Raw genomic sequence first — 18,341 nt, forward strand, 5'->3', positions numbered from 1 at the left:
GAGAGCAGCACTCCTGCTACCATGTGGGACCCGCTGTAGAGAGTTGTTGGCTTCCAGGTCCTGCCCGATTCCCGCGCTCCGGGTAAGGAGGAGCACGCTGTCGCTCCGTGTGGCCGCGGATCGGGGCGGTGGACCCAGGGCGGGTAGGGCGTCCGCGGGTTTTGCGGGTATCCGTGGGGTCCGGGTTGAAAAAAGCCTTGGCCGGCCCCCTGGGGCTGGGATCAGGGTTGTGGCTGTTGCCAGAGCGTTTGCACGTCGGGGACCGGCGAGGCCGGGCACCGTGGCTTGCTGTGCCCTCGAGGGCGCCTCGTGCAAAGGAAAGATGCTTGTGCGCGTGGCATCTCCGGGCACCTGTGGTCTCCTGCCCATCGCTCCCAATGGTTAAGCCTCTTCGTCGGTGTCTTTAGAAATCGGCTGGTGTGCAAGATGACGTCCTTAGCCCAGCAGCTCCAGCGGCTAGCCCTCCCTCAGAGTGATCACAGTCTCCTGTCCAGAGATGAAGTTGCGTCTTTGTTGTTTGACCCCAAGGAAGCGGCCACCATCGACAGGGACACGGCCTTTGCCATCGGTGAGGACTTGGGAAGCCTTTGAAGCCTTTGTTTTCTGGATGCGGCTGCCTTTTTCCCTCTGGCCCTGCTCCCTTCCTTAGCAGCTTCTAATCTGCTGACTTACTTGGTTAAGGGAACGAGAACAACCAGGTGTTCGATGCTTGGAATGTATTTAGGTAATTGTATCTGAATTTCACAAACGAAGAATGAAGGTTAAGGACGTAAACTAATAAATAAAAAGGAAGAATAGCAGCTGGGCCAGATGGTTCTCACCTGAAATCCCAGTACTTGGGAGGCTAGGATAGGAGATTGGCAGGTTCACAGTCAGCTGCAGCTGCTTAGTGAGGCCCTCCACAACTTAGTGACACCCTGTTTCAAAATAAAGAATAAAACCAGGCGTGGTGGCGCACACTTGTAATCCAACATTTGGGAGGCCAAGACCGGAGGATTGCGATTCAAGGACAGCCTCAGCTACTTAGTGAGGCTCTTTGCAAGTCAGTGAGACCCGGTTTCAAAATAAAGAATAAGTAAATAAATAATAAATACGGCTGGGGTATAGCTTGGAGGTAGAATGCACCTGAATTCAATCCCCAGCACCACACACACACACACACACACACACACACACACACACACACAAGAATGAATAAATAAACATAAATAAAGGGGCTGGAGGTGTAGTCGGTGGTAGCATACCCCTGAGTTCAATCCCCAGTACCACCAAAAATAAAGAGAAAAAATAGCTTAAAATGGGACTGAGGGAGTGCCTGGGATGGAGGATGCCTCTTCAGAAGGACAGGCCTAGTTATTGTAGGAGAAGTAAAACAACAGGAAAAAGAGGAGGAGTGGCTCCTCACCGTGAGGTACTTTCTGTTTTTCTAGTCTTCTAGTTAGTGAGACAGGGTTTTTTTTCTCTGTGCTGAAAACTAGGAATCTGAATTTGGGACCGTGTAACATAGTATATATGCTGTAGACTTTAGGGGTATGTCAGAGGGGTTGGGGTGCTTTTGTTTGCAAAGAACTGTTAATTGAGGCTGCCTTTTTCTAGGGTGCACTGGCCTGGAGGAGCTGCTTGGAATCGATCCCGCCTTTGAGCAGTTCGAAGCACCACTGTTCAGCCAGCTGGCGAAAACCCTGGAGCGCAGCGTTCAGACCAAAGCGGTGAACAGACAGCTGGACGAGAACATCTCCTTGTTCCTCATCCACTTGTCCCCTTACTTCCTGCTGAAGCCAGCGCAGAAGTGTCTGGAGTGGTTGATTCACAGGTAGCCAGCGGGACTCCAGAGAGAACTGTGGCTAACCACTTGGCTCTTCTCAAAACTGAAGTAGTTGAGGATGCCTAAGGATTTAAAGCTGGAAAGTTAGGTGTGGTAGGAGATCCGTGTGACGTCTAGACTGTGAAACCAGCGTGCTCCTCCATTAAACACACTGTTGGACGTACCGAGGAAATGATCCAGCCTCAGTAGTTCTCAAGAGCTCGTGGCATTTTGCTATTACCGATAGCTCCATTTCACTCGGGGTAGAAGGTGTTAAACTTCCTTCTTGCCAGAGTAGCAGGTACCATTATCCCCTACCATAATAGAAGACAATCAGTAATAGCGAATGTTTATCGAGCATTTATACACTGTGCTCTGAGATCTCCCTTAATCCCACAACACTCCTATGGGGAGACGCTTGTATTCTCCCAGGTACGCGTGAGAAAACAGGCTTAGCACGCGTCAGTTGCCAGACTCATCCCATGAGTGGCAGAGCTGGGATACGACCGAAGTTTCTTTCCAAGACCTGCTCTGTGATCAGCTCTGAAAATTCTGTTAGGAAGTTTCCTTGGCTCGTTTTCTCACTTACTGGCCTCAGACCACAGCTTACACGTTTTCGGTATTCTCCCAGTATATGTCTTTTTGAAGTAGAAAGCTTTCATTTCATGAATGGAGATGTTCCAGTCTAGTGGTTTCCTTTTAAGCAGAAAGTGAATCATTGAGAAATGTAACTTTAACTTGGATCTTCTGATTATCAGAACATTAGACTCATGAGATAAAAAAGAATGTACAAAAGTCTATAAAATTTCCTTTTCTCTTCTAGCATTTAGTTTTCCCCAATAGTTCATTAATACAGGAGAATGTTTGCATTTGGTTTTTCGTCTGTTTCTTTCTGTAACTCGTTCAGCAAATACTAAGTCTGATACAGGGACGAGCATGTCGCTCTTGGGTACTAGTTTGAAGGCAGCATCTAAACAGAGGCCTGTGTAGGATGTGGGTGAGGAGACCGGAGTGGTTGAGGAAAGAGCTTCGTAACGTCAGGTCTCGACTGGTGCTCAAGCTGTATGTGCAACTAGTGCGCGGCAGAGCGCAGTGCTAGTGTAAGAAGCACGCCCGTGAAAGACAGGATGGTTCAGACGGACACGAGAGGGCACTGGGGGGAGGACCAGGAGAGCACCCGAGGGGCGGGCGTGAGCGAGGGACCCAGGACCGAAAGGATGTGATGAGTGATGCGGAAGGAATAAATCTGTTTTACGATCTTAGGGTACAGAGATTTATACAAAGTTTTAGGATGTTCGTTGCAAATTCTGTAGTGTGATTTCATAACTTTCATTCAAGGACATCCCTGTCTTTTTTTTTTTTTTTTTTTTTTTTTTTTGGTGGTACTGGGGTTTCTGGAAGCCCGTCTATCTCCGGGCTACACTCCCAGACCTATTTTATTTTTGGAAACAGGGTCTCGTAAGCCAGCACGGCTGGCTTCGAACTTGCGCGATCCTCCTGTCTCCGCCTCCCACGCGCGGGGATTACAAGCGTGCGCCACCATGCCCGGCCATCCCTGTCATTTTTTAATTAATGTTTGTAGATTGGCCAAGAAAGCTGTGAAGACGACTGTCGTCTCCTTGGCCAGTTGGTTTTCTTTTGGTTTGACTGGGCTAAACCCAATTTCGTTCAAGTTGAGAGAAAGGGGAGTGTAAATGTTGATATTGATTATTAAAAAATATCATTGCATAAGAATTTGCAGAAACATGTTGAGCAGAACTTGAAATGCAAAGCAGAGGGTTCATTTACGTGCTGTGACCTTTGTTTTTAGTGATTTTCATCCTTAGTGTTTTTAGCTCATTGATACCGGTCCGGACGCACCAGGAAGCGTGTGCCGGCAAGCCTGGCGTCAGCTGGAATCATTGGCTTCTCCCCTAGGTTCCACATCCATCTTTACAATCAGGACAGCCTCATCGCTTGTGTCCTGCCATACCACGAGACACGGATATTCGTGCGGGTCATACAACTTCTAAAAATTAACAGCCCAAAGCACAAGTGGTCCTGGCTGTTCCCAGTTAAGGTAGGATTGTTGGGTGGGATTAATCTGGATGCAATCATGACATATACTGATTATGGGATATAATTTGGAAAAGCTAAAAGTCTTAGTACTCCTGGGGACAGTTCAGTAGTCCCTACATCATTCTTATTTTCTAACTTCCAGTTGAAACTGTTATTAATAACCTAGTTACATTTGGCATTTATATCTGATATCACCCTAGGTGGTTTACATTGTATTATCTTATATTCTTACTTTTTTTGTTGTTGTTGTTGTTTTGTTTTGTGATGCTGGCGATTGAATTCAGGGGTATTCTATCTCTGAGCTATACCCCCGGCCCTGTTTTATTTTTATTTTGAAACAGGGTCTCCCTAAGTTGATGAGTCTCACTACTTGCTGAGGCTGTCCTTGAACCTGCAATCCTCCTGTCTCAGTCTTTCAGATATTGAGACTAAAAGCCTGTGCCACCATGCTGGGCTCCAAAATTCCACTTTTACAGATAAGGGCAGGCTTCGAAAATTAAGTTGCTTGCAGTAGTTGATAAAACTATAAAGTGTTCACAGTTGAGATGTGCACTCTAGCCTGATGCCTGTGTCTTCCCCTGCGCCATGATATTTGACATTTTAAGTTTGGGAACTAGAGAACTGAAAGTTGGGGGTGAGACATGGCTGAAAATATTTAGAAAAATTCAAAGGATAAAGATGACTTGAAGAACTGAGAAAATCATTAAAAATTGTGACTAAGGTGTTAGGAATTAATTTACAGATGGCACTTGCCCCGCAGGAAGGGTCTGGTAGATCAGATAGCACACAGTTATAGTCAAACCAACCTGCCGTTAGCCCTCTGCAGCGCATGGTAGGGGGCGTAGGTTTCAAGGTTGTTAGCAAGCACTTTCCTTTAGGCTGAGCATGGTGAGCCGGGCTGGGAGGATGGATCGCAGGAGCAAAAGGCTATGCAGAAGACAGGCTTCACGATGATGGTGAGGCCGGTGAGCAGAACGAATCAGAGAGCTGGAGCGAGGGACTTTGTAATTGGAAAAAGAATTTCAGAATCTGGATATGAAGCGCTGGAGAAGGTTGGCGCACAACCAGGCGTGGGAGCACACGCCTGTAACCCCAGTACTTTGGAGGCTGAGACAGGATGATTGCAGGTTTGAGGACAGCCTCAGCAAGTAGTGAGATACTCATCAAACTAGTGAGACCTTGTTTCAAAAAATAAAAACCAGCCAGGGGTGGTGGCACACGCTTGTAATCCCTGTGCTTGGGAGGCGGAGACAGGAGGATCACGCAGGTTTGAAGCCAGCCGCGCTGGCTTAAGAGACCCTGTTTCCAAATAAAAAAATATAAAATAGGTCTGGGAGTGTAGCCCGGAGGTAGAAGGGCTTCCAGGAACCCATTATGACCAGAATAAATAAATAAATAAGTAAGTAAATAAAAATAAAAAATAGTGCCGAGGGTCTACCTTGAAGGTAGAATGCCCCTATGTTCAATCCCCAGTACCGCACAAAAAGAAAACAAAGAAGCCTGAGTTAGGATAAAAGTGCTCATCAGAAAACACCCTTCCCAGCAGCCCCGGTGCTCGTGGCATCGGGAACCTTCCCCTGGCCTGCACATGACCCTGCTTGTCCTTAGGAACTCGTATCCCAGACAGCCAGACCCAGCTCACTAAAAGTTACTTCTAGCCGGGCGTGGTGCGCACGCTTGTAATCCCCGCGCTTGGGAGGCAGAGACAGGAGGATCACGCAAGTTCGAAGCCAGCCACACTGGCTTAAGAGACCCTGTTTTCAAAAATAAAAAAGTATAAAATAGGTCTGGGAGTGTAGCCCAGAGGTAGAAGGGCCTCCAGGAACCTCAGTACCACCAAAAAAAAAAAAAGTTACTTCAAGCTGGGCATGGTGGCGCACGCTTGTAATCCCAGTACTTGGGAAGCTGAGACAGGATAATCTGTTTTGCAGCCAGCCTCAGTTACTTAGGCCCTCCACAACTTCATGTGACCCTCTTTCAAAATAAATAATAAAAAATAGGGGTGGGGGTAGCTTGGAGGTAGAATGCTCTTGGATTTAACCCCTAGTGTTTTTGTTTGTTTGTTTGTTTTGTTTTGTTGGTGGTACTGGGGGTGGAACCCAGGGGCTTTCTACCTCTGGGCTATACTCTCAGACCTATTTTATACCTTACTTGGAAACAGGGTCTCACTAAGTTGCTGAGAGCCTCGCTAAGTAGCTGAGGCTGGCTTCGAACCTGCGATCCTCCCGTCTCCGCGCGGGCATTACAGGCGCGGCCACCATGCCCGACCAGCGTGTTTCTTTTCTAGCATTTGTTCTAAAGCAGTGACGACTCATCCCATTGGCTCAAAACCAAATCCAACCAGTAGAATTGCTAAGCAGCTGAAGAATTCAGATTGAGTTCCTGTGCCTTCATTTTGGGCCTTCTTTTGAATTTCTAGAGCTTGCCAACTTTATAGGTTACTCTCCTCGCTGCCACCAGTGATCAGGAGAGGTTATCCCTTGCATTCATGGACTGCAGCATTATAAAGATGTTGCTGGGGTGGGTACTTGAAGATAATCATCGATTGGTGAGCATTCTCATAGCTTGCTCTTTCTTTCAACGACAGCGATCGGGAGTGCCCTTAGCGAGGGGCACCTTGGTCACCCACTGTTACAAAGACCTGGGATTCATGGATTTCGTTTGCAGTCTCGTGACCAAGTCTGTGAAGGTGCGTAGCGTGCTGTGTGTGCCGAGTGTGTAGGCCCACGAGGTGCCCGCGGCTCTGAGCGGAGCCAGGGTGCCATCGGCCTTCCTCAGGAGCAGCGGCGTTTAGAAGAAACTCCCGTGTCTGGTGAGCGCTGTTCTGGAGCGTGCGCTTTGAGAGCCGGTGTTTTCTCACCGGAGGTGTAGGCACCGTGCTGTGTCAACAAGACCCACTAGCGGCGTCAGGAAGATTGTAAGGCAGCAGCCTTGTCCCAGTGTGTATTGGTCATTGCTGCCCGGCAAAAACTAGCAGGGCAGAGCCGCCAAGGAGAGCGGGCAGCTGCCCACGCCCCGCCGCCCGCCTGTGAGTTGTCCGCGTCTCTCCTGCAGGTTTTCGCCGAGTACCCGGGCAGCGCGGCCCAGCTGCGAGTGCTCTTGGCATTCTACGCCTCCACCATGGTGTCGGCGCTGGTGGCCGCCGAGGACGTGGCGGACCACGTCGTGGCCAAACTGTTTCCCTACGTCCAAAAGGTTGGTCCTGCCGGTCTTCAAGTGCATTGTTTTGCACCTACGGGAATGTTCTGGCTAAGGGAATTCTCGTTTAGATAAGAATGCTTTGAAATTGGTAGTGTATTTCAGACGGTTGACAAGATTTTAGGTTAAAAAGCGACTTTATCAGACCTTAGTTTGTTCTCCCAAGGATAACCATGGGCCCTGCTGCTGTCTCCAGGGGAGGGGGCACACGCCCTCTCGGGGTGCTCGGCGCTGCTCCTGCCCTCGGTGTCTCTTCCTCCCCGGGCCTGGCCGCCGGCTCCCTCCCAGGCACCCGTGGGCACAGCTTTGCAGCTCCACCAGCGGCCCAGACCGCGCCTGTACTCAGATGCTTTGGATTTCTGTTAGTGATGGGGTACAGGTAAAAGCAGATGTCAGGACGTAGAGCGGACGTTTGAGGGAGGAGGCTTTTACAGATCTTCTCTCTCTTGCCCAAGAGGCCTGTCTCTTCTCTGAGTCCACTCAGGAAAGGTTTAGCACATGGAGTTTCTGCTTCAGAAGAGTGATTGACTGGCGGTGTGTGTTAGATTTTATTAATCTCTACCTTATGGCGTGTGTGTGTGTGTGTGTGTGTGTGTGTGTGTGTGTGTGTGTGTGTGTTATACTGGGGCATTCTACCTCTGAGTTACACTCCCAGCCATTTTTTATTTATTTTTTCGGAGCAGGCTCACTAGGTTGCTGAGAGCCTCTCTATGTTGCTGAAGCTGGTGCTGAACCTGCAATCTTCCTGTCTTAGCCTTTCAAGTACTGGGATTACAGGTGTAGTCCACCAGGCCTGGCTAGACTTTTTAGAAAATTACTTTAATGGAAACAAAAATGTACTTATTTATGGGGTATCATGTGACGTTTAGCCGCCTTTGTGTGGGGTAGTGTTTAGGGTAGACATCTCTGACTTCTCTGGCATTGACAGTTCTAATTTGTTGTGAAGTAACATCGTAAGTAGAAGATAATAATTCTGTGCTCTGTCATTCCCTTTTGTTTTAAACCTGTGTAGGGATTGAAGTCATCCTTACCGGATTACAGAGCTGCGACCTACATGATCATCTGTCAGCTTTCGGTGAAGGTGACGATGGAGGACACCGTGGTCAACACGCTGGCCTCGCAGCTCGCCCGAACACTGAGCAAGGCCCCCTCCCTGGTCAGGGACGGGCTGGGTTGCCTGATCGTTCTCCTGCAGCGACAGAAGCCAGAGTGCCTGGGGGAGAGGTGCGTGTCGCCAGTGCAGAGGCGGCGCTGGCCCGAGGACGGGCTCCTGTGAGGGCTCTTGTGCGGTGAGCGACACGCGGGTTTTAGTTGTCGGTTGTCCTCACCTGTCACGTCGTATGTCCTTGTTCCTTCCAAGGCTGTTTTCTCACCTCTGCAATGTGCCCGATCTGATCGCCACGCTCGGCGGGATCTCGGAAACGCACGACGTCAGCCCTCTGCTGCGCTACATGCTTCCTCAGCTGGTGGCGGCCATCACTCGGGACGTCACAGGTATGGCGTTCCCCTCGCGTCTAGAGGCCGGCTCCCGGGCGCGACTGCCTGCCCGGAGCCGCACCTGCCGCACCCTTAAACTCTAAGCCCTCTGCTCTCCAGCTGCTCCTGTGCAACGTGGCTGCTGTTCTTAGATGAGGAGTACTTGGCGTAGGGAGTGGGTTACTCCAAAAGAGATCCCATTACTGAGTGAGTTCTCAGAATTCTCTTGCCCCCGCCTGTGTGTTCTTAGTCTCCACATGAAAAAGACTGGAATTGTCCTATAGTGTATGGCCGAGGAAGCCTTTTCCACTTGGTACTTGATGACTCATTCACATTAAATATGCCACCCAGCTGCCAAAACCTTTTTCTTCTCAGAGTCATTAAAAATAGAAGACCAAGAGCTGGGTATGATGGGTAATATATTAAAAAGGGTTTGAAAAATATAAATCACTCAATAGGTCATAGATTCTACCTTCAGGAACAGGTAAAAAACTGAAGAGCAATTTAAATGTTTTAAAATTATTCCTAGAAAGATATTCTGAAAGAAGTAAATTTAATCATGTGCGCACACAGCAGCACTTTCCCCAACTCCATTCTAATTTGTTACGTATCAAGGAGAGGAAAACCAAGGAGTGGACGGTCAGATCTGCAAGAGGCACTTAGAAGCCATACTTACAAAAATACCACTGACGGACAACTTGGACCATTTGTTGGCTAGGTGAGCGCCGCTGTTAATGTGCATTTGACTGGCATACTCGTGGCTCAGTACACGTTTCAGAGTTGGTTGGCATTTTCTTAATGTCCCTTCTTTAATGTATATCTTGCTTTGTCTGTTTCATTTTATTAATTACAAGTAGTTAGTCCTATAATTGTGGGCAGCATAAACATCAAAAGTGTTTTTTCTCCCATGTCTTTAAAGCTTACAGAAAAAAAGGGAAGGGTGATGGTTTAGCTAAATTTGGTTATAACTAAATGGACAATAATGCCTGATCACAACTGATACTCATTTGGAATCTTGATATAGAGGATAAACACCGAGTAAAGATGCTTTCTAGTCAGTGTAGTTTAATGCCTATAATCCCAGTTACTTGGGAGCTGAGGCAGGACGATTGCCTGAGCACATGAGTTCAAGGCCGGCCGAGGCAACATAGTCACGTCCCGTCTAGAGGAAGAGAAAGGATTCTTTCTTTTCTGTAGCAATACTTTAGTCTTCCTTTTGTCTTTTCCTAATTAAGAGCAACTTGTGCAGCAAAAAGAACGTGGCAGTGTAGTCAGAGGTGGGGGCGGGGCCCCTGCCACTTCCGGGAAGTAGGAAGTCAGAGGCCAGACTTCCGGGCTCTGTCCTGGACACTGTCGCGGGGACAGGTCTGTGTCTGCGCTCTAGTTTCTTTATCTGTAAAGTAAGTGCTACAATTCCCAACCGGCAGAGGCCTGGGAAGAGATGACGCTGTAAAGGCGCACGAGGTGGCCCAGGCCAGTGACTGGTCACTCATACCTACCGTCTGCTTTCTTTGCAGCCGCCTTTTTGAGGAGTATATTTCATGTAGTTCACGAGAGGAACTCGATCCTCATAAAGTATCTGTGCTTAATGAACAGTTTCTTCCACTCATCAGACTCTTGGAGAGCAAGTAGGTTGTGTGTAGGGGGGGGGGGTTATTTTCATGTGCGTCTTCTATAAGGGCAAGATTCACCAGTTTCGGGCTTAATATAGTAGGTTATAAAGAGACTCCTTATTTTTCCGTTTTACAAAGGAGGATTTAGATATGCTTGAACTACAAGAGGAAATAGGGGCTCCGTGGGGACCGTAGAGACTAGAATTTTTGAGACTTTTTGTTCATGCAGTCAGCAGGGTGCCAGACATGATCCGTGCCCTTTGAGTTTGTGTATGCCATTTGTTTAAATTTCAAACTCGCTCTCGGTCATTTTAAACATTTCATTTTGATGTTTTTCCTTTATACATGTGTATATGGTTGAAGGTTTTATTAAGAATAGTGGATGCGCGCTTGAATCCCAGCACTTGGGAGGCTGCCAAAGGAGGATCGAGGTTTGCAAATAGCCTCAGCTACTTAGGCCCTTTGCAACTCACTGAGACCTAGTTTTAAAATAAAGAATAAAAAACAGGGCTGGGGACATAGCTCAGAGAGATAGAATGCCCCTGGGTTCCATCCCTAGTATGTCAAAAAGAAAAGAAAAGAATTGTGAACGAGCTCTTAATTTCTTCCCAGATACCCCAGAACGTTAGATGTCGTATTAGAGGACCATCTAAAAGAAATTACAGGTCTGAAAAAGCAGGAGCTTTTCCACCAATTCATTTCTCTTTCTACAAGTGGAGGAAAGTATCAGGTAGGTTGTTCTTCTCCAGAGAATTGTGACCAGACAAAACTAGAACATTGCGTGCCCTTCAAGAGCCCCAGATGGAACTGTCCTGCCTGGGTCCCTTTGGGAAAGTTTCCACAGAGATGAGACTGTACAGTTACCTGAAATAAGTCTTGGGGGCAGGGACTGGATAATTGAAAAAAGTGGAATAGTTTTCAAATAATTGAACACGATGTTTGTGTCAGGAAAGTGGTTGTTGGGGAGTTTCACATATGGCGTTCGTCAGCGGCGCCAAAGCGCCACCTCATTGGGCTCGTGTCCATCTTCTCCTGGGTCTGCGCCTTCTAGTGCAGTATCTGCTGGCCACATGGGCCCGTGTGAGTCACTGAGGAGAAGAGATGACGATCAGCCAGGCGTGGTGGCTCCAGCCTGTAGTCCCAGCACTTGAGAGGCTGAGACAGGAGGATCGCAGGTTCAAAGCCTGCCTTAGCAACTTAGCAAGACTCTGTTTCAAAATGAAAAAAATAATAAAATAGGACTGGGGGTGTAGCTCAGAGGTAGAGTACCTCTGAGTTCAATTCCTGGGAGCACACAGGCACTCAAAAAAGAAATGGATGAAGAGCAGACTAGAACTTTCTAGATCTTTTGGTGATTTCACCCCAAATCTTACTATTAGAAGTTCGACGCAGAAGTTCTTAAAATTAGCTTTGAAAATGGATGTTATGAAGAGAAATATGATTGACTTTCCTTCTGTAACTAGGCTCTCATCTCTAACGGTGTCGCACTTCTAAACCATAGGTTGACAGGTAGACTTCCTTTTCACCTGTAATTACATAAATGAACTAAGTTGTCACTGATTCGAGTGTCCCTCAGATTCCGTCTTCAGTGAAGCGCTAATTTGGTGATTTTAGATACTTTTCACTGGGAATTAGATCCCCATAAAAGTCCAGTTACTTTATAGAAGTCCTTCACTAAGTCAGCCACACCTTCAGGTGCGCGCATCGCACCCTGACAGTGCAGACATTCTCCTCTGCTAACCGCGCTCCCGGGGTCGTGACTGCTCCTGGCTTCCGTGCTTTCCGACGGGTGCTCCCGAGCGTGGGGGGCAGTCTGGGGTGTCAGTGCTCTCTCCTTAGTCATATGCTGCTCAGACTGCGTCGGAGCATTGAATAACTGTGCTGGACCTACAGTTTTTAGCGGATTCTGATACCTCCTTGCTGCTCAGCCTCAACCATCCCCTGGCACCCGTGAGACTTCTGGCCGTAAATCATCTGAAAAACATCATGAAGACGTCAAAGGTGCGTGCTTGAGAACTTTTGGTTGTGTTTTTTTTTTTTTTTTTTTTCCTTATGGTGTACTGTTATTCTAGAATAAGGAGTGGACGTTACCATTCCTTGATACTGGGTAAAGGGAAACTGAAATTTATTGCTTTTTATGGGGCATTTATTTATTTATTTATTTTTGGTGATGCTGGGGATGGAACCCAGGGGCATTCTACTTCTGAGCTACACCCCCAGCCGAGTTTTTAATTCTTCATTTTGAAACAGGATCTCACTAAATTAAGGAGAGCCTCGCTAAGTAGCTGAGGCTGTCCGCGAACCGCGATCCTCCGGTCTCAGCCTCCCAAGTACTGGGATTACGAGGGTGCCCACCACGCCAGGCTAGAAGTTAAATTTATTTCAGTACTGGAAATTGAACCCAAGGGTGTCTACCGCTGAGATTCACCTTCCAGCACTTTTTTTTGTGTGGTACTGGGGGTGGAACTGAGAGGCTTTTCTACCTCCGGGCTATACTCTCAGGCCTATTTTATATTTATTTGGAAACAGGGTCGCACTACATTGCTGGGAGCCTCACTAAGTAGCTGAGGCTGGCTTCGAACCTGTGTGATCCTCCTGTCTCGGCCTCCCAAGCGCGGGGATTACAAGCGTGTACCACCACGCCCAGCATATTTTTAAATGAATATACACTGAGATTTCTTTTTGTTTCATTTGCAATTTAAAAAAGAATAGGGTATCTATTTCTGGTAGACTCTGCAGTCTTATAAAAAATCTAGATAATAGTAGCAGCTAACTTTTTCTTTCTTTTTTTTTTGGTGATAGGATTAAACTTACTTCAGAGTTACACTCCCAAAATAGGCTTTATTTATTTATTTATTTATTTATTTATTTATTTATTTATTTATTTATTTATTGGTGGTACTGGGGTTCCTGGAAGCCCTTCTACCTCTGGGCTACACTCCCAGACCTATTTTTTTGAAACAGGTTCTCTTACGCCAGCGCAGCTGGCTTCGAACCTGCACGATCCTCCTGTCTCCGCCTCCCAAGCGCAGGGATTACAAGCATGCACCACCATACCCGGCTAATTTTTAATAGTACGTGTAATGTTGTGAAGCACTGGCACGTATTTCTAAAGCCTCTAACAACCCTTTGAGCCAGGAGTTGTGTTTATAGATGCCATCAGGGAGGCCTGAGTTGAGGAAGTTGTTCCCACGCCTCGTCGACTGGCAGAGCTACGTCTTAAACTGGGCACAGTCCTGGAGCGCATTCACTTCGGTATCTGGGCTCTCAGTTGGATAAGATCAACTCCTTGAATACAGAAATTATGTTTGCATTCTATGTATTTTATATTTTCAGTGGAAACCAGAAGTTTGTACGGAGCAATTACGAGTCTCCGAAAGCCTGTCGGCGCTGCCCCGCTCTGGCCGCGCTGCCTCCCCTCCAGGGCGGCTGGTTTCCCGACGGGTTCTGGGGTGCTTTTTGAGAGCCGCGCTGTCTTCTAGCTGTGGTCGGAGGAGGCGGGGCAGCAGCTGAGCCACGTTCTCTTCTCTTGCTCAGGGGGGCGTCGATGAGGCTTTCGTAACGGAAGCAGTCCTCACCCGACTGGGTGACGATAACTTCGACGTCGTGTCCGCGGCTCTGAGTGCTTTTGAGGTGAGGGATTTGCTATTCGTGGGTGCGTCCATTGGGTTTGAAAATGCTCTCCCTCCCTTCTCACACGGGTCTCTGCTCTAGGCAAGTACGTACGTACACACTGCCATCTTGGAAGTTTGTTCACTCGAGCACAGACTGAAGTCTGGCTAGGGGAACCTCAAGTCGATGGTTAGACTGTACACTGTGATGTATACGGAAGGTCTTCCAAACGGAAAAGTGCCGTGTGACTTTTGATATCCCTTTTAATACGCATGTATCAATAGCAAATACCTAAGTTGAGAAACTGTTCTTATCAACTTGGAAGTTACATTGTGGTTGTTGGGAGCAATCCTGTGTAATAATTATTTTTTAAAGTTCCTCAAATGCCACATGCATTTGAGGCCAGTAAATATTTACTCATGAGTTTTTTCCTTCTAGACTTTCCAACAACACTTTAGTACGGAAGTGACCGTGTCGACCCTTCTTAGCCTCTTTCAAAGAGCGGAACTGTCAAAAAATAGGAAATGGTATGTGTCCATTCCTCCCTTTCCTCATGCTCACCTGGATCAACGGAGGTCTTGTGCCAAGTACATGTTGATTTAGTTACACGACCTTTTGGTCATGGTCAAGGATGGATCCTGATGCAGTGCTCGCTTGCATTAAAAAAGCTGGTTTATTTGGGTTTATATGTGTGCATTATACTCTTTTCTGTTGTTGAATTTTTTTGTAATAAAATGCAGTAGCATGAAATGTAAGGTACAATATTAGGGGAGTAAGAGAGGGAGAGTTTTTTAATTTCCTACTTCATGTGCTTGTAATTAAAAACAAATACAAGTATATTGAGCAAATCGTAAGCTCGGAGGCAGGTGGTACACTCTGTGATGAGTATTTAATGGGTCCGGTTGTCTCGGTTTTGGCACCAAAGCTTTTTGCGGGGGAGCTGTGCAGCAGCATCTGGGAGCGAGGCAGCATGTCGTGTGCCTGCATCTGCCACGTGGTAGGCACCACTCATGGACACCAGAGACCCGTCACTTGGGGTGTCACGTAGGCCATGCTCCGCTGATGCTTTTGAATCCATGAGTGAATCTGATACATGGGTGGAGTTGAGGCATCCAATGAAATACCATCTGTATTATAGTTAACCTACCCAGTGTGTGTGTGTGTGTGTGTGTGTGTGTGTGTGTGTGTGTGTATGTGTGTGTGTGTGGTGCTGGGGATTGTACCCAGGTGCATTCTACCACTCAGCTACACCCACAGCCCTATTTTATTCTTTATTTGGAAACAAGGTCCCGCTAAGTTCTGGAGGGCCTCACTAAGTTGCTGACCCTGATATCCTCCTGGCTCAGCCTCCCAAGTACCGGGATTATAGGCATGTGCCAACGTGCCCAGTTAACCTGTTGATTTGATATCTAGAAAAAATTATCTAATAAGGCAAAATTACTAAAGGTAACTTATAATAATAATTTCTTATGCATATTTAAAAGATGATTCTTAATTAGCTTGGGGGGAGGGGTTGTGCGTTGGTCTGTTTTTCTGGGTATTGAACCCAGGGGCATTCTACCTTTGAGCTATACCCCAAATGCTTTTTGTTTATTTTTTATTGGGAAACAGGGTCTCAGTAAGTTGTTAAGGGCCTCACTAAATTGCTGAGGCTGCTGTCAAACCTGTGATCCTCCTATCTCAGCCTCCCAAGTATTGGGAGTAGAGCCTTGTACCACCATGCCCCACTAATTGGCATGGATTTTAAGTGATGTGCGGGTAGCCCTGAATTGCACTTTAGGCGAGGAGACCTGGATGTTGTCCGTTGAGCTGGAGCCACATAACGGTGAGTCTTTGCTGAACTGAGTCTAATGTCTCTCAACCAAATGCGCTTTGGCTCCTTTTAGGTACCGGGTCCTTGAGGTGGCAGCAGACATACTCATTAAAGAGGAGCTCCTGGGTGGGAGTGAGCAGTGGTCCAATCAGGTGGCCGTGCATTTGCTGCCTTTTATGGTCGTCACTAGCGACGACCCGGAATCCGCTGAGATGAAATTTGCCGTGTATTTATCAAAATCCGGCATCTGCTCTCTGCATCCGCTCTTCAAAGGCTGGAAAGAAGGTGAGGAAGTCAGGGACGTTTCGGAAAGAGCAAGCAAATGACCCTTTAAAAAGTAAATTTAAAATGAGCTATATTTGTTATTTGCGTTTGTATTTGTTTTATGTTAACATTTTTGCTAAGATTAAAAAGTATAGGATGAAAGGAAGCCGACTCCCATGCGGAGTCAGAACTGGCTGAGAGGAAAAGTAAAAAGGAAACTCTGGAGGGAAATACTGAAGTTTTTACCCAAAAGTCTTTATACAAACATTGTAGCGTAAGGGCTCTCCGTGTGCATAATTTTTTTTTTTTACAGTTCTGGAAAATGTGATTAGAAGCACAAAGTCGGGCAGACTGATTGGTGTAGCGAATCAGAAGATGACTAAGCTGCTGGCTGACAATATACGCTCGGGAGGCCCTTCGTCCATGTTGAAGATGGTAGGTGCGCGGTGGAGCCCGCGGCTTTCCTTCCACGCTCTTCTTAGGCTTGGCTTCTGTTCTTCTAGATTCTTCTCTATTATTTTGGATTCTTTTCTTTTACATGAGCCTTTAGAATGTTGTGATTTTTCTTAAGAGTGTGCTATATTTCTTCCTAAAAAGTACAGCCTTTTTCATTTTTTTATGCTTTTATTGGTACATTTTAGTTATACATCCTAGTGAGGTTCAGAGTGATACAAACATCCACACACACATCACGTAGCGGCTCTGTCTGTAGCCACCCCGCTCCCTCTTCCTCCCTCCGCACGCGTGTTAGCGGGACTGGCAGCGACACCCCCTCTGGACAGAACACTGCCGGCGACGCCCCGGCCCTCCTTCCTCGCAGACCCCTTGCACTGCTCTGTTGGACTTGCTTCCAGTATATCAACCCTTGATTTTCTGAGACTGGCCGATCACATCTATCATAATATTCTCTAGTTCCATCCATTTTCCTGCAAAAGTGACATAATATTGTTCTTTATGATGCGCACACACACTTTCGCTCATTTTTATCAGTCAGCTGTTGAGGGACCCCTGGGCTGGTTCAATAATTTGGCTCCTGTGAACTGTGCTGCTATAAAGTGGGTGTGTATGTGATACATTCCGGGTTCACGTTGATTGTCTTACTTTAGTCAAGTAAGACTTGTCTGGCACGTGCACAGAACGTTTGAAACCCTTGCTCTTCTGTTTCGTTGTGGCTCTGTATTGGACGAGTGAGAACAATGGATCCTCTTCTTCCTTCCTTTCTTTCTTTCCTTCTTTTTTTTTTTTTTTTTGGTGGTACTGGGGTTCCTGGAAGCCATTCTACTTCCAGGCTACACTCCCAGACCTGTTTTATACTTTTTTATTTTTGGAAACAAGGTCTCTTAAGCCAGCACAGCTAGCTTTGAACTTGCGCGATCCTCCTGTCTCTGCCTCCCAAGCGCGGGGATTACAAGCGTGCGCCACCACGCCCGGCCAATAGGTGCTTTTCACCTTCATCCTTTCCCTCTGAGTTTCATTTAAAGTATTCAGGTCTTTTTTGAAATTAAAATAGCAAAGCATAATCTTAAAAAAAGGAGAAAATTATTTGTCTCAGTAAGTAAACCTTTATAAAGAAATTGGCTATGGGATTGAAATGCATTTAAGTGCAATTATGTTCATTACCGTTTCTGAGAATATTTATTCTTATAACTACTTAAAAATCAGTGCTTACTACATTTTTTAAGGCTTTAATTTGGCATCTTACTTTTTGTGTAAAACACATAATTCTGGTATAGACCTGACATAGAAAAAGTTATCTTAGAGCCAGGCGTGGTGGCGCACGCTTGTAATCCCCGCGCTTGGGAGGCTGAGACAGGAGGATCGCGCAGGTTCGAAGCCAGCCTCAGCTACTTAGTGAGGCTCTCAGCAACTTAGTGAGACCCTGTTTCCAAATAAAGCATAAAATAGGTCTGGGAGTGTAACCCGGAGGTAGAAAGTCCCTGGGTTCCACCCCCAGTACCACAAAAAAAAGAAAAAGAAGAAAAAGAGAAAGTTATCTTAGGAAAATGGGGAGCTCTTAGTAACAGAGTGTCTACGTTTTGAAGGTGGAAGATTTAATAAGCGCCGGTGAAAAGGAGTCTTTGACTCTGAAGCAGAAAGTGACATTTCACGTGATCGTGGCTGTGCTCGTCTCCTGCTGCTCATCTTTAAAAGAGACGCATTTTCCATTTGCAACAAGAGTCTTCAATTTGTTGCAGAAAAAAATAAAGGCGTTAGAAAGCGTCATCACCGCGATGGTAAGGAGCGCGGGGCGGGCGACAGTGGCGCGGCCCCGCCAGTCACAGCGGGCTGAGAGCCCGGCCGGCCATGTGCTAGTCAGGGACTGATTGATTCAAATAAAAATAAAAAGGGCTGGGGTGTCACCCAGTAGAAGAACACCCCAGATTTGGCTCCAGGAGCGGAGGGAGGGAACGAAACATGCCTCTTTATTCCTGCTCTTTATTTGATACATTTATAGGAATAAGGCTTATTTTTAGAGAGAGCGCTTTAAAATAAAATAAAGCTA

At 46.8% G+C, this 18,341-nt stretch overlaps 1 protein-coding gene across 1 annotated transcript in view; it reads left to right on the forward strand.

Annotated features, from left to right (window-relative positions):
* Positions 1 to 426: 426 nt before the first annotated feature.
* Positions 427 to 18,341, forward strand: part of HEATR1 (HEAT repeat containing 1) — a gene marked incomplete at both ends in the record, with an annotated part of 43,862 nt that continues 25,947 nt past the window's right edge. The window contains 16 exons of the mRNA XM_080717139.1: positions 427 to 568; positions 1,597 to 1,813; positions 3,722 to 3,863; positions 6,450 to 6,551; positions 6,917 to 7,057; positions 8,073 to 8,284; positions 8,421 to 8,554; positions 9,152 to 9,254; positions 10,054 to 10,164; positions 10,762 to 10,879; positions 12,043 to 12,150; positions 13,687 to 13,782; positions 14,200 to 14,288; positions 15,648 to 15,859; positions 16,152 to 16,273; positions 17,881 to 18,072. Coding sequence (XP_080573265.1) covers positions 427 to 568; positions 1,597 to 1,813; positions 3,722 to 3,863; positions 6,450 to 6,551; positions 6,917 to 7,057; positions 8,073 to 8,284; positions 8,421 to 8,554; positions 9,152 to 9,254; positions 10,054 to 10,164; positions 10,762 to 10,879; positions 12,043 to 12,150; positions 13,687 to 13,782; positions 14,200 to 14,288; positions 15,648 to 15,859; positions 16,152 to 16,273; positions 17,881 to 18,072 — 2,241 coding nt within the window. The remainder of the gene's footprint in view (positions 569 to 1,596; positions 1,814 to 3,721; positions 3,864 to 6,449; positions 6,552 to 6,916; positions 7,058 to 8,072; positions 8,285 to 8,420; positions 8,555 to 9,151; positions 9,255 to 10,053; positions 10,165 to 10,761; positions 10,880 to 12,042; positions 12,151 to 13,686; positions 13,783 to 14,199; positions 14,289 to 15,647; positions 15,860 to 16,151; positions 16,274 to 17,880; positions 18,073 to 18,341) is intronic.

Source organism: Muscardinus avellanarius (assembly GCF_963383645.1).
Source record: "Muscardinus avellanarius genome assembly, chromosome: 20".
NCBI lineage: Eukaryota > Metazoa > Chordata > Mammalia > Rodentia > Gliridae > Muscardinus > Muscardinus avellanarius.